We start from the raw sequence: 16,050 nt of genomic DNA on the forward strand, positions 1-16,050 counted from the left end.
GTTGAGTTGTGTTGTTAAACACTTACAGTGAATCATTGACAAGACCCAATTAAAAACTAGATTGTGCAAGCGGCCTGCCTTTGGGTACACACTGAACAGAGAAATTAATTTCCTCTTCAGCATTATTTATGATTTCCTCTCCGTCCCATTTACACGATGAGGAATGGAACAATGTGTGATGGCTGCTTGGACACTCTTTTGTGCACACACACATGCACATACATACACGCACCACACACAGCAGTATTTGGGCATTACAGGGGATTACAGAACAGGCTGGAGTTAATGAGCTCGTAATTACTACTAATTCCATCTGCCACCAGGATCAGAGCAGGCCAGGGATGTCAGCTAGAGGTGCAGTATGTGTATACGTGTGTGTGTGTGTGTGTGTGCGTGTGTATGTGTGATTGTGAGTCTGGAGGAGAATAGGAGGTCACATCCCTAAATGGCCATCACAGAGGAGAAACCCTGTTGTGCCTTTGACAGGCATATCCCTGACAGCAATGGCCTGGGGGTTTAAGACACAAACACACACACACACACATACATAAACACACAAACGCAATCACATCAGATGTACTAAACTGCCATTGTCCCCTGGAGTGAAGCTTGAATTAGCTGTCAGAAGTGTATGATGTTAGTAGCTAGTGGGAACGGCAGCTTTGCTCAAGTCACTGCTCCGCTGAGGGTTACACTAAGCCAGGCAGGGCTGCACATTACTGGCTCTAAGGTGTTCGTCTGTGTGTAGAGGAATATTAATGCACATCATTCTTCCAAGTTTTCCTCGCAAGGATGGGGACACATTCTACAAATGCTCGGGGCTTTCTGGGTGGAAAGTTAAAGCACTGAAAAGGCACGTGCACGTGCACAGGCATCAGCAATCCTGGTCAGTAAAATGTGTCCTTTTCCTGAGCGTGGGGGAGGTGGAGATAGAGAAAACTGTACAGCTTAAGAAAAGGAGAAATTGCTTCAGCAAAATTCTCCCCAGAAAGCAAAGTTATCTCCAAATCTCTTCTCTCCTCCTGACCTCCCCAGGGTGGACGGACGAGGTTTGCTCAGAGTTCAACACATCGCAGCTGAGAGTCAACTTGGCTCTGAACTACTTCATCCCTGTGAAATGAAGCAGGACAGTCGAAACAGCAGAAGGCTCCAAGCTTCATATAAGGAACTTTGAGTGGTGAAATACTCTTGGAAGCAAAAATTGTGTGACTGTTGATCATGCTGACGCCAACTGGGTCGTCTTGATCTTCTCATGCTGTAAAGTCCCAAAAAAGGAAAACAGTAGGAGCAGAGAGAGGTGTGCAGATGATTCCTTGAGAGGCACCAGACACATACTCTTCTTCTTCTTTGTATTTGTCTTCTTACTCAGCTTAAATGGGGTTAAAGTTTAAAGGTTACTGACCCCCAGTCTAAATAAGGCTGCTGCAGGGCTTTGAATGTAGTCACAATACAAACAATGCCTTTTGAACTTATTTAGCATAAATTAAAGCATCTCCACAAAGTGATTTCATGCTCTTAATGTAAAAAGCATGACAAATTGGGTCAAAGAGTGTTAGATTTCTGAAGATATTAAAGGGCCTGAGTGTGCTAGGTGGCGACCAGCAGGGCTCTTATATGGGATTTCGACCCAATAACCCTTGACCCCCAAAAGCACCCCGAGTTTCTTCCAAAGGACCTTTCTTCTCTACAAGAGAGCAGGAAGCAGAAGAGGGACAGCACTCCTGGGACAAGGTGGAACAGCATTTTAAATCACCTCCATAAGTAGTTCAGTCTGGGGTGCAGTGTGCAGCGCTTCCAGCCCCAACTGAAGGGCTGAGAACTTAGGAGGAGCTTACAAGGGGAACCCCGGCACGTAGAGGCCCTGGACAGGGGTTGGATCCTGGGCTAGAATTACCTCTGGCCTCCCTCCAGACACGTCAACGACAACAAAACAGAGTGAAATACAATACAGCTAACCTGTTGGGTTTTGGGAAGGGGAAATGTTGCAAAGCCCGAGGTTTAATTACTGATATTAGAAATGATTTTGACTTACAGTAATAAGGATCTTACTAGTGTTAGCAACACTATCAAATGCATCACAAAAGGGAACTAAGTCCTTCCGACACACAGTCATACTCATGCACATACAGCAGATGGAGGAACTCTGATGTCAGCATGATGTGAGCTGGTGTCCATGGGAAAAGGGCAGTGCCTCAACATGACTACCAAATGCCTCAGTCACAGCAGCTGGCACAGACACGTAAATAACATTTCAGAGGGCATCCTCTCTCTACACAAAGAAACTCTCCTATTAAAGAAAATGTACGCTTTCAATGTTGCGGTCAGTTCTGTAATTTCTGTTGGCGACAGCTCATCGACTAATGCCACCACTTGATTATGTGTTAATCTCCCAGATTAGTACAGACAACAGCAGTCAGTTTCCACATTGCTGTGAGATGCTAAATGTGCTGACTGAAGCGGATCAGTGGATTCTGGGCTGATGATGGTACTTAAGAGGCCAAGCAACATCTCTTAAATCAGTTTGGGGGGAGTTCATGTTTAGAAGCAGAATGTGAGAACATGTGAATTATGTGCTTGTAGAACTTTTGTTTAAATCAAATCAAGCTTCACAAAGAGACTACAGACCTGAGCAGAACACCACCAAGCACCTGCCAAAGGTTGTCCAAACACCACCTCAACAAAAAAGAATGAAAGGCCCATTGACTGCGGCAGAGATACTCTTTCACTTCTTCTGGCTGAGATAAAGCAGACACCTATTAAAACACACACATTACTCCCATGCTGTGGAGGGGACAGACAGGTCGCTGCTATGTGTGTGTTTGCGTATTGAACACATGCGGTGGAGACCAACAGGCCTCGAGGCGCACCCTGCATGAGCACGCACCCATCACCTGCTGTCACTCATAACACACGCACTCTGGTCACGCCGCTTAAAGTTGTTACAGTGAGTTTGGGAGACATTCCTCGCCCTCGGGCTGCTCAAAACACACACTTCACATTCCAGCGAGTGTATTCTGGGGTTCCACTCCCTAATCCTCCGACATATGCAGACACATATATGCATACCGTCGCATGAGTGCGCAGAGACACACAGAAATAGATGGAGGCAGAGGTTCGAACAAAACCGAAACCCACAGTCTTAATTTTGTTGGCCCGACACAAACAGGAGGAATCGTCTGACTTTCCATTCATCTCGAAAGAATGCTCTGCAGGTTTCAATGCGGGACATTGTCTGAGCTTTTTACTCACTCTACATTTCCTAGAAAGCTACTTCACTATCAAGTGAAAATGACATCCTGAGTTTATTATTCTGCGAGACCACTGAGGTTAGGCTTAAAGCTTTCTCTCTCTGCCCCAGAGATCCCGTTAAGGTGGACTGTTGTCTGGCTGTAGGCCCTTCTCTGGCTTTGATCTAACAGAGAAACTCACTAAACCACGGGGGGCACCACCTCATGAAAATATGAGCTCTGTTTGTGAACACAGGCTCCTGTGTGTACAATAAAAAAAGTGCATGTGTCTTACAAGCACAGGTTACAAGCATCTGTTGTTTCGCTTTCAGGTCTAATGACCTTGTAGGCAGGACAAGTTAGCTTGTTCACTTAATAGCAAAACATCAGAGTCAGTGGTCACATGAAGTGACTTCGGTCATGTGTTTTTCTCCATTTTGGCCTTCTATATAAACTGACCCGGGGGTTTTGGCAACCGAAAATTAAGCCATTTGTGAATAAATCTATAAATGCTGGCAGTGTGGATGTAGAAAGTAGAGCTTTTCTGAACATTTCAGACGTATATTGTCATGTGATCTGGTTGGTCATCTGCTGCTTAAAGTGTCCTGCACATGAGTAGCAGAAGAGATTGAAATCTTTCTGTTTCCTCTGCCATTTCTGTGTGAACAGGAATCTTTTTAAAAACACCCAAAAACATGCCTGTGTGGATTTAAAAAAAAAAAAAACAAAAGAAAACTTTCACTACCTAATTTGTGTTTCAAAATGTATCTAGACTTGTGTTGACATGCTTGTGTGCTTAAGATTATTAAGTCCTGTTCATGAATCGTGAATCATGAGGGTGTGATAACATCATCAACAGGCCGTTGACCCTCTTAACTCATCCAATGACTGAGTCAGCAAAGTGTGTTTCCAAAACAACTTAATTTATCTTTGCTGGGTCCCTCCAGTCCAGCACAATAGACAACATTTGCGTGTTTGTGATAAAAACAGTTTGCAAGGTGAAATCCCTAACTTTCTGCTAACAGGTGTCACCTGACAAACCTGATCAACATTTCTCAATAGCGTAGCGAATGTGCCATTTGACTACACTCCGCAACACAGATGGATAGAATTATCATAAAGTAATTGAAAACATTACGGATTTCAGCTTTAATTACTACACTGGGACGCTAATGAAGCAGCTGATGGCAGGAAGCTGTAAAAGTGCTCAACCAATCAGATCGGCTGACCAACACTTGCCATGCACCACTAAATGACATCGGCTGTGACACAAGCCTGGTCTGCATCACAGTGACCGACGCTCCACTTTCATTTAATTACAAGGAACTTGAGAGGATTGGGGTGTGACGCACATTAATGACTGATGTCACCAGCTTATAAATCAGATGTTTGGACAAGGTTATGTTGTTAACCAGGGGTGAATCTAGATACTGAGATAGGTCATACTGAGCAGGCTTTTGTATACTGTTAAGATGACAACACAAACACACACACACACACACACACACACACACGCGCGCGCGCGCACAGGGACGGACAGACAGACACTAAGTTGATGTTGGATTGCTTTCAAGATGACTAACAGAGTTGATCAAATCTTTGTGAAGGCTGGAACTGGTTAGCCAATGATGCATGTTTAATGTTTCATTTCGTGCACACACACGCTGACACCCACACACAGGCTTACATGCACAGAAACTCACACACTTACTAATGCCACCTCTGGTTTCGATCATATAGGTTATCAGTCTTTTGACAGCCAGTCTGTTTAAGCACACATGTCCAACTCAAACAAGCGTATAAAAACACTCATATAAAAACACTCTTTGTTGGTGCTCTGGGACTGAAAATGTGTGTGTGTTTGTGTGTGTGTCTGTCTGTCTGTCAATGGGTTAGATGGCAAAAGTGTGTGTGTATGCTCTGTGTGTGTGTGTGTAACGCACTGATATCAGGCCACTCTGCTCTAATGGCTTTACATAAAAGGTCGATGACTGCGACAGGGGTCAGTCGACCAAAAAGAGCAAAGCTGACCCCCAACATCCCCCCAAACCCGTCCTACACACACACACACACACACACTGAATCAATCAGAGCATCTCTGATTTATCCATGTTGTCTTAATGTACCTTTACAGCAACCCGACTCCATGATTATTCCGACAAATAACTCTCTATACAATATGTGTTATGTCATTATGTCCCTGTTTTAGATAAATAAATACATAAATACAAGTCTTTTGATGCAGCTCCATGTCCTCACCATCAACAGCCTACTCATATCAACTGGCCTACATTAGCCCACACAATAACACATACAATTAGATAATTCTCACATGTCGTGGGCACAAAGACGATACGGAGGAGGCTTGCTGCTGTTCACCCAATCACAGCAGATATACCGGGTGCAGGCGTCGTTCAAAATGTAGGTCAGCCAGTTCAGTAGAATGCGCTCCGGTCCCCGCAGCGGATCGATACGAACACACCCACCCACTCACACATACCTGCCCCCGCTGACTGACCACCAAACACCAGCAAAACCACTTGTCATCGCATGCATCTCAAAACAATGGGCACGTCAGCCGACCGTAAAATACAGAAACACTTAAGGCGCGCACGCACGTTGTGCGCGTACACATGCGGCATTCACATCCATTAGCACTTTATTCTCATTAGATGATTTGCAGTAATGTGTTTCCTTTGATATAGCGTCCTTTTAGTCTCAGGCAGGAGCACCGGCCCGCCTTTTGCATGCTGCTTCTAATAGTCTGAACAGTATCCGACAATAAAAGATAGTGCTGATTCAACATATGGCTTTCCGCATTGAGGTCTGTGCCTATAGGCTATACTGTATAGACTATAGCTCCATCTATACACTCACCTATTCTGCACTCGGCGTATACCATGACATGCAATATCCCACAGCAGCATAATCTGCGCGCATGCCAGTCACAATAATGAAACGTGCGACCATGCAGCTGTTGGAGTTTTATCAATGGGACATGCTGCTGCTTTTTACGCACTGGTTCCGCCGGAGCGTCTACAACCCATTCACCGCCAGCAGATCCCTCGCATTCGTGCCGCGTTCGCACAGACTAAAGCAATGCCACTAGTGTGTCAATTGGCTTCTCATCCGGTATTGTCCAGTCACATGCTCGCTCTGGTCTCATCCGTTACCTTGACAGAAAGTGCATTGTCCTCCCCGCGCGCTGCGGCGCCGGGAGCTGCAGCATTTTCCCGTTCAGCACGCGCCCGCTCATTCTTCAACCGTCCAGCTTTCACGCCGCTTTGTTCCCGTTTGGCATATCCCGCTGCTACGGCTCTGAAGGAAGGTAGAGGCAGAGAGGAGCCGGCCGGTGCTTTCCGCCGCTGATAACCGGGGAACCGCCTGTAAGAGTCAGCAGCGTTAACTGACTGCCCCGCTCCCGCAGTGCCTCCACTCTGACACACACACTCTCTCTCTCACACACACACACGCTCGCGGAGGGAGGGAGGGAGGCGATGAGCAAGGGAGGGAAGCATGGATAGAAAGGCAACACCCCGAATTCCTCCTCCTCCGGCCCCCGTTTCACTGATCGCGACCAGCTGTGCCTTTCCCAAAAGCGCATAGAGGCTTTAACGCGCATTCAGCCGCGGGATAAAAACGCAGTCATCACATTCTCTAAAGCGACATGTCAAAGACATTTTCACACTCTTAAATCTCTGAACACACAAGACAGCTCCTCGACTCCACTCTCTCAACCAAGTGAAGGCTGACATTCATTTTAATTTTGGTTTACAATATATGACAATGGGGGATGAAGTAATTAGATCCTTTACCTAACTGAAAGTATCAATGACACGATGTAAAAACGTTCCACTGCAAGTAAAAGCCCCCACACATGAAATTTCACAAAACTCACATCAGCAACATGAACTTAAGCATCAAAAGTTTAAACTCATTATTCAGGACATCGCGTTTCAGATTTGGACTGTAATCACTGATGCACTGATGTGTAATTTGGAAGCGCTTTCTAATCAGACAGTGTTTACAACCTGATGGCTTTCCTAATGGATAATCATTTATTCACACTTCATATCAGTCCTTTGTATGAACACATTTTGGGTTGCCAGGTTGTGAAAAATGCATTTGGCTGGGATTTATCCTGTTTCAGCATCTCTTACTTTGCCTTTTTAGCTCTTAAATCCCTATCCTCTCAAAAAGAGCTGTATGCAGGGTATCTTGACCAATATCCATTTATTACAAGCAGACCTGATGGCTTGTTGTAAAATGCATTAATCATTAATAATGGGTTATGGGTTTTCATTTTACTGCTGTAGCAAGTGGAGGGGGATCTTATTTTAACAATTTCATATGGATGGATAGTTTAATCTGTAACGATGCATCATATGCTATAGCCAGGAGTATGTTATATGTTTTCAACTCTTAATCTGCAGCGCAACCCGTGATGACAGCCGTAAGTTAAATGTAGTGGAGCAAAAACTGCAATATGTCCTTGTCCACACAAGTATAAAGTGACATGGGCAAATGTTCTGTAATACTTTCCGTCAAATGATAAATTGGATATTAAATATCAGAGAGAAACTTTAAATAATACAATACAATTATTATGTGGAAACCATAACACACAGATATCTCCCAGAAATTTAAAAAAGTACACTTTGAATTCTAACATATAAAAATCTTTCAACAGTTGCCCGCTGTCGATAGAGGTGCTCGGCAGTAACCAAACCAACAGTGGCATGAATAAGCCTCAGTCATGATGAAATGAAGCAGGGAGGGTAAATGACTCTAGTGTTTCTATTGTAACAGATTGTGTATTGGCTATTGGAGACTTGCAGAGGAATAGAGTGTGTATCATGTATCCACTCCCCCCAGAGCTCTGCCCCCTCACAACATCCAGTGGTGTTTAAACACTTTAAGCAGTGAGTGGACCCCAGTGAATAGATCTGCCTGTCTGCTCGGTCTGTTCAATAAATGAATGAAGGGTGAGAAAGAGAGAGACAGACAGAGGAGGGGGAGGATGGAGATAATTAACACTGTCTTTTCAGTGAAGACAAACTGGTGTGAGTGGTAGAGAGAGAAAGACGAGATACAGAAATAGAGAGATTGGGAAACACACCCACAGAGAGAGAGAAAAAAGAGATCATTAACACACTCTTTTTAAGTGCAGAGGGAACAAAGACGGGATTCTTCAGGGTACTGCTCACCCGTACCATGCAGGGCGAGGTGGGCACACAGTGTGTGTGTGTGTGTGTGTGTGTGTGTGTGTGTGTTGGGGGGTCTGATTGGCATATTGGCATGCCGAACTGCAGGTGTGTGGAGCTGCTGCCATCATTGTTGCCTAGCGTTACTAATAAAGGGAAAAGAAAACAGTTTCTATGGGCGCACATGCACACAAACACTCCCACATTGACATACACACACACACTTGCAATCCTCCTTAAGTGAGTGAGCCTTTGCTTTTATTTATGTCAACTCTCATCTGAGTTTCTGGAAAGGGCTGTTGGACAGCGCTCTGCGTCTGTCTGGCCAGCTTCTACTCTGACCGCTGACTCATGCCCAGACATGCCCTCTGTCTCCCCCTCTATTTATTTGCTTCTCCTCATCAAAGAGTGTCTCTTTTTCACTTCTACCCTCCTTTTCACTCAGTATCTAAGCTCACTGAGCTTGTTTTCAGTGTACAATTTTGTGTGTGTGTGTTGGTACAGTGGGTGAGTATAATTAGGTAGTGATGTAACTGTGTAATGACAGTATACAGGCAGGGTCATCCATATGACCCTGGGAACCTGTCACTCCTCTGCTGATGAAAGAGACGAGCGACCTGGGAAAGCTCTTCCCCCTTATCAGACCAGGAACACACACAGACACACTGATGCACATGCAACACTTGCTAAGCTATAAACTGTATGTAAACAAACATAAAACACCCCCCCTCACACACACATATCAGCTGAAATACTCCTCTTCATGATCACACCCAGAAACTTCTGTTACTTTATCAACTTTCCCTCTCTACGTCTCAGCCTGGAATGTGTTTTCTGTTGCGCTTTCACCTCAAACCTTCATGCTATCACGCTTTTCACACTTGCTTCCTCCCCACTCACACACATGCATGCACGTGTGTGTGCACACACACACAAACACAGATATGCAAAACTGTTGAACAAAATTAAATTTGTATGATGAGTTAAGAACCAGCATCCCAATATTACAGTTTTGTATAATATGTAAAAAAAAGCTGTCAACACACACACACACACACACATTCCTCTGTCAGACTTCCTGGCAAACAGCCACCTCCCCCAGAGGAAGAGTCAACCCACAGTCTAGTAGCTCACTAACAACAGACCAAGGTTTTAGAAACTCAAATACTGAAAACATGACCTCACAGTGACAAACTCAGGGTTGAACATCAAAGTGTGTGTCCCAGTCTGAAAAGGTTCTTATGTGCTTAATTGAGGGACCCTCCATGTCGGGACCACCAAAAGCATCTAATTAGGCTCTTGCTTGGAGAGGATGCTATTCTCAAGGTCTAGTGTGCTGGGAACAATACGAGGTGGAACTGCTCACAACCTTGACAGCAAAGAAGGTTTGTCTTTCAACAGACAGAGAGGAACGAGGAGAAAAACAAAAAACAGCCGGCGCACTGGAGAGTTCAAATAGCTCAACAAGATTCTGCAGCCAGTTCAGCTTATGTATCCTGGGAAAATAATGAGGATATGTTCACTATTGGGAGCACTGGTGCATGCAGGAAATGATGAGATTAAGAGATGGTGTAATGAGGAGAACAGGAAAGGAGAATGATGGCAGGAGGCAGAAAGAAAAGTGTGTGACTAATGTCGAAACAACTCCAAAGAATAACACGGTGGGAGTCAATGGGAGGGAAGAGAGGTTAATTCTAATGCGCATTACAAACCCCCGTCACACCCCACTGCTAACCCTCCAAGACCCAGCTCTAGTGTGCATTTTGTTTTTGTGTGTGTGTGTTTGTGAGCGTGTGTGTAGCGTAGATTTGAGGCGGCTTCCATCCAAAGTTCACAAAAAGCTTGTCCTTAACCATGCACTTTCATTTACCCCCTATAGAGGAACTAAGCATGTACTTTGAAGGCTATAGATGTAGAGGAGGGGTATGAACGAGTGAGAGCAAGGTTAGTGGGAGTGGGAGTGGGTGTGGGTGTGTGTGTGTGTGTGGGCGGGCCTGTCTTTTACTGTGGGAACCAACCTTCAGGAATGAACCTAATCATTTCCTCAAACTCCTCTTTTAACATCAAGAAAGACAATGTTTTACATAAAAATTATAAAAGAGAACAAAATTGCACTCAGACTACCTATTTTAAAGGGTTTGTTCACCCAAACAACAAAGAAACCAAAAACAATTCCTCCCTCACCACTGGTAGTAACTAGCTATGCAGAGACTCAATTTTATTTCATTTGTTTGACCAGATTTAGAGAAACCCACTTCTGAAATTTCTGCCACCTCCTCAATATAATGGAGATGCATGGAATTTCATTTATAATGCTAAGAGAATAACAATAATACAAAAAATTAACTAGCAACATCACCCTCATCCAGAAACAGTCTCTTCATTAGTCTTGATAATCCACAGAACATGGCAAGAAGAGTTTAGCTTTAAAGTTTATTCTTCAGCTGCAATCAATCCAATATGGGTTGAGGCATTTCACTAAAATCTGCAAATGTGAACCCCAATGCAACATTAGAAAAAAAGTCAGGATCACCAAAGTCAGACCTGCTTGTGGTGCTAAAGGTAGTCAGAGGATCACCAAAGTCAGTAGGCTTCACAATCTGGGGACCAAATCAATCCAATAGTTGATGACAATTTTAGTCAGGATCACAGTAATGGACTGACCAACTGTCACTGACATGCTTAGTTCCCTTCAAAGCAAAGGTCTGTTGCACCAGACTGAATAATGTCAGTCTATGTGTTTTATATCTATGCTTATTGGTTTAGCATCATGTTCAGTTTTTGTTTTCAGGTTATCTCCTCCCCAGCCTGAAAAGGTTCTCGTGCTTAATTGAGGGACCCTCCATATGTGGACCACCAAAAGCGTCTTATCGGGCTCTTGCTTGGAGCGGACGCTATTCTCAAGGTCTAATGTTCTGGGAACAATACGAGGTGGAACTGCTCACAACCTTGACAGCAAAGAAGGTTTGTTTTTCAACAGACAGAGAGGAACAAGGAGAACATCAAAATGCACCGGAGAGTTCAAATACAGCTCAACAGGTTTCTGCAGCCAGTTCACCTTATGTATCCTGGGAAAATAATGAGGATATGTTCACTATTGGGAGCACTGGTGCATGCAGGAAAGGATGAGATTAAGAGATGGTGTAATGAGGAGAACAGGAGGGAGAATGATGGCAGGAGGCAGAAAGAAAAGTGTGTGACTAATGTCGAAACAACCCCAGAGAATAACACGGTGGGAGTCAATGTGAGGGAAGAAAGGTTAATTCTTATGCATATTACAAACCCCCGTCACACCCCACTGTTAACCTCCAAGACTCAGCATTAGTCTGCACATTGTATTTGTGTGTGTTTGTGAGTGTGTATGGAGTGTAGATTTGAAGCAGCTTCCTTCTGAAGTTCACGAAAAGCTTGTCCTTAACCATGCACTTTTTTATTAACCCCCCTACAGAGGAACTAAGCATGTACTTTGAAGACTGTATAGTTGGGGGCGGGGGGTATGAATGAGTTAGAGAAATGCTAAGCCTTGTTTGTAATTGCGTGGGCTGCTGCAGATGGACTGCTTGCTACGAGCATGCACAGAGGTGTTTATGCTCAATGCATTGTTTCTTATAGTATTCAACTCCAGGGGTTGTACAAACAAAATATTGTGTGAATAAGCAAGACGTCAACAAGTGTTAATGGACGAGCATCGTTATCCAATATGGCTACATGTGCTGCCTGGCAACACAAGTAAACACCAGCATACCACATAGCATTGCATTTGTGTACTGTAATTACTGTTGTTCACCTCCAAATCGAAATTGCCAAGTTCTATTCAGGGTCATTTGGCTGCCCCTGTGGTCTCTAAAGGAAGGGTCATAGAGGTGTCTGCAGAGGCGAACCTGCTTGGCCAGTCTCCCTTTGAACACATCGTGTTGAAATGAAAACCTCAGTGAGTGCAGCGCCCGCCTAGTTACATAAATTTGGAGATGCCCAATTTTCAGCGCTTTTGTGCTTACGTCATTTCTGATGTGCTTGACATCATTTATTGGCATGTGCTCTGCCTCAAGCATAAACCCAGCTTTACTGGGAGTGTGTGTGGGGGTGTGTATGGATATATGTAGACTATGCGTGGGCAGGCCTGTCTTTTGCTGTGGGAATCAATCCAATATGTGTTGAGACATTTAACTCAAAACCAAAAATGTGAACCTGAATGTGATGCTAGAGAAACGTGAGAGCATCACATTCGGACACATCCTCTGGGAACCATGAATGTCTGTACAAAATCTCTTCAAGGTTCCCGCTCATTTCTAGAGATCATTTTCCAGGAGTTTTCAGGACATTTTCAGTGATGAAAAATGAAAAAAGAACTGTTGGCCAGTATTTAGCCGTTGTTTGAGTAACATACATACTGGCTCCCCTGCATTGTTTTGACTCCGGCTTCCCATTCATTATTATGCAACTCTCTCAACAATGTCCAACAAACATTTGAAACCACTGCTCCTAGCCAGATTTGAATCACAAACCGCAAACCTTTGCAGGCAAAACAAGCACTTACTATAGCTTTAGGCTACTACTTTTGTTTTGCTGTGGATTGTTCTATAATTTGTATAAAGAGCTGCAAAAATAGTTGGTAGGATCATATTTTGTTGCATTCTTTGCATACGTTTCTTGTTTATCCACATTTCTTTTTTGTAGTCTTCAAAGTCCAACAAATTCAGTATGTAGCCTTCCTCCAAAGTCTTAAAAGCAAAGGTTTGTTGACTGAATGATGTCAGTCTATATGGTCTATATCTATGCTTGTTGGTTTAGCATCATGTTCACCATCAGTTGTTGTTTCAGGTCATTTTCCTCTTTTTATCTCTTCTATAGGTCAGGTGTGATTATATCATAAGAAAGGAAAATAAAGTTAATTCTGTAAACATTTCCAGGAAGAGCAGGACGGGTCTTTTTTTCTTAAAGGAAATGGGGTGAAATTGGTCATCTGGCAGAAGTCGTGACATTTTAACCTCTGGGAGTAGAGAAGCTGAGTCCACTCAAACACACCGTTTATTTCCTTTGCACGCTCATATTGTTGACATGGTAACACATCTCTCTGAACTATGTGGGGGTCCTCCACATGCGTACACACACACACACACACACACACACACACACACACACACACACACACACACACACACACACACACACACTATAGCCACCATAACACCCCCATCCATGGCCCCTTGTCCTTGCAGTCTGCTGACTAGGTCCCTGAGTTGTCTTATTCTTTTCCAATCCTGCCATAAGAGGAAGCCAGGGATTAGCGGGGATTATGCCGTAGCGTCTCCATAGAGATTTACCAATCCTCAGTAAAGGGGGTGTCTAGGCAACAGTAACAGTGGTTTTGGTGTTTGGCTGGATGCAACTGAACTGACAGAGCTTTCATGAGAGACAGAGTATGCTAGAGATATATGCTGTAGAAGTCCAAGGAAAAGCAAGGCAGCAGAGAAAATATGAACTTTCTTGACTTTCCCAAACTTTTCTTTCATTCCAAAGCAGGATGTGGGGAAATCTGTCCAAGGGATGCAAGTAAAGTTCCCAAGCTCCGATCCAGAACATGTGTTTGTTGCTCAATATTAGTATGTTTCACAATAATGAAATGGCCCGTAGTCAAACTAAACACATCCTTGACATAAATCAAGCATTCCTGTCACAACTGACTGCAGTCAGCCTGGACATTAACACTGGTGTATGTGTGTGTAACTGTGTGTGTGCAGACAGACACGCACAGAAAAGAGAATGATGAAAAAAAAAGTACAGCAAATATTTTCTTTAGCAACAGTGAAAGTCAGTGAAATGAACTGACAATTACGAGAAAGTCTCATTCACTTTTCTTGTTTGTTTGGACTAAACCTTGTTGCGTCATGATAAATTAAGAAGGTTAATAATGAAACTGTGGCTCAGCAAACTCAAGAGAATAGAAAAGGTACATGAGGACATTGTTCTCACTGAAGTAGGGGGTGTCAGGGGGTTTCGAGGACTGTAAATCCCCCTGCAGCCCCATATGTTACTCTCTATTAAATCTTTTAATGTGTTTGTGTATCTGTGTGTGTATGCCTCTATATGTGTATATGAGTAGCGTGTGTGGGTGGGTGCGTATTTGTGCCACTTTAGCAGACAAACAGATTAATGTCATTACTGTTTGTCAGCGGCATCCTGCTGTTACAGCTGGAGCCAGTTACATCATCCCTGAGAAAAATAGCCAGGCCGATAAACAATGTATCTGAATACAGGTTCAGCTACTAGATATGACCTAAATGTAATTATCCTATAGTGTAACTCAAAATGAAACTGAAGAGCCTCTCAAACAAATGAAGGATGAAAAAATAATCTCCATATGACTCATATATATACGCTCACACATAGCAAGTGTATGTGTGTGTGTGTGTGTGTGTGTGCGTGCGTGTGTGCATGTGTGTGTGTGTTCTCCATGGGTGTTCTCTCTAGTGTGTTGCCCACACGTGCTGGAACAAAGAAAGGGCGCACTCCTCCATTCAGTCAAGTTCCCATCATAATGACAGGAAAAGTAATTGATTACACGCCGCACTGAGCAGATAGAGCCAAACGAGCGCCGCACAGAGCCAGAGAGGCCCAGAGAAGAGCAGGTAGTGGATGACAAGAACAACACACACCCCATCACCCTCCTGAACCCCACCTCAATCTGCCTCTCATCAACTTTTCATGTGAATTGTCTCTGACACATACCGTCAGACAGACAGAAAGAAAGATGCGGTGAGAAAGGCAGAACCAACATTTTCATCTTAAAATGACCATTCCAGTTTTTTTTATCTGCTTTTAGTTCATGAGCTTTAAATCATGCTTTAATTAATTCACACTGCTGACCATTTCCCAATAAAAGGCTGTAGAATTTCCGATTTTGTCTGTTCTATTTTTCAGGCAACTACTCATGTCCACATGGTATAAGAAACTGGTCGGCTCTTGAAACCTGCTTGAGTTGTGTAATTCTTCACAGTCATTCATTTGCCTCTAAGATCTTCATTATTGTAACACACATTACAGTCCAGGTTAATCTGAAAACTGCACTGTTACCTCACTATAATGACATAACTTTGACAAAAATGAATGCAGACTTGATATTTACTGCATTACACAGCTTTCTAGGGTATGCCAATTGATTTTCTTAACATACGGAAATGGTCTGGAACTAACGGCTGCTTGGAAACACAAATTCAAAACACTCCAGCACAGTTTGCAGAATACCAGTCAATGGACCAAACAAACAACCAAAGAATAAGACGAGGAGGATGTAGTTCATAGTTCAACATCAGTATGAAGGTAAAATTGAATTAGAAGAGATGGAAGTTACTAACAAGCAATCAAAGTATCAGTTTTGTTTAGATATTTAGACCACATATTCCCAGTGAGGAAAGGAATTAATATGAACTCAAGTTTCTCTATTTCACATTTATGTCCCAGAATCCTGAAGTCAGGCCTAAAAGTCACTCCAGAGTGACTTTTGTCACCTTTAAACTCTTCAGCTAATTTCTTTTTATATCGGTATTAAAAAAGCTTTGATGGCACAAACACAAACCAAAGCATTTAATCACCTTTGTGTCAGACTATACGTACCATAT

At 43.4% G+C, this 16,050-nt stretch overlaps 1 protein-coding gene across 7 annotated transcripts in view; it reads right to left on the reverse strand.

Annotated features, from left to right (window-relative positions):
- LOC121612329 (neuron navigator 1-like) overlaps positions 1–16,050 on the reverse strand; it is a 69,319-nt gene that overhangs the window by 32,290 nt on the left and 20,979 nt on the right. For 2 of the 7 annotated variants that reach the window (XM_041945154.1, XM_041945153.1), the window contains exon 1: positions 6,401–6,616. The exons of the other annotated variants lie outside the window; for them this stretch is intronic. In XM_041945154.1, coding sequence (XP_041801088.1) covers positions 6,401–6,483 — 83 coding nt within the window. In that variant the 5' untranslated portion in view covers positions 6,484–6,616. Of the gene's footprint in view, positions 1–6,400; positions 6,617–16,050 lie in introns of those variants that run through there. 7 annotated transcript variants of the gene reach the window in all.

Source organism: Chelmon rostratus, chromosome 10, assembly GCF_017976325.1.
Source record: "Chelmon rostratus isolate fCheRos1 chromosome 10, fCheRos1.pri, whole genome shotgun sequence".
In the NCBI taxonomy this organism is placed as follows: domain Eukaryota; kingdom Metazoa; phylum Chordata; class Actinopteri; order Chaetodontiformes; family Chaetodontidae; genus Chelmon; species Chelmon rostratus.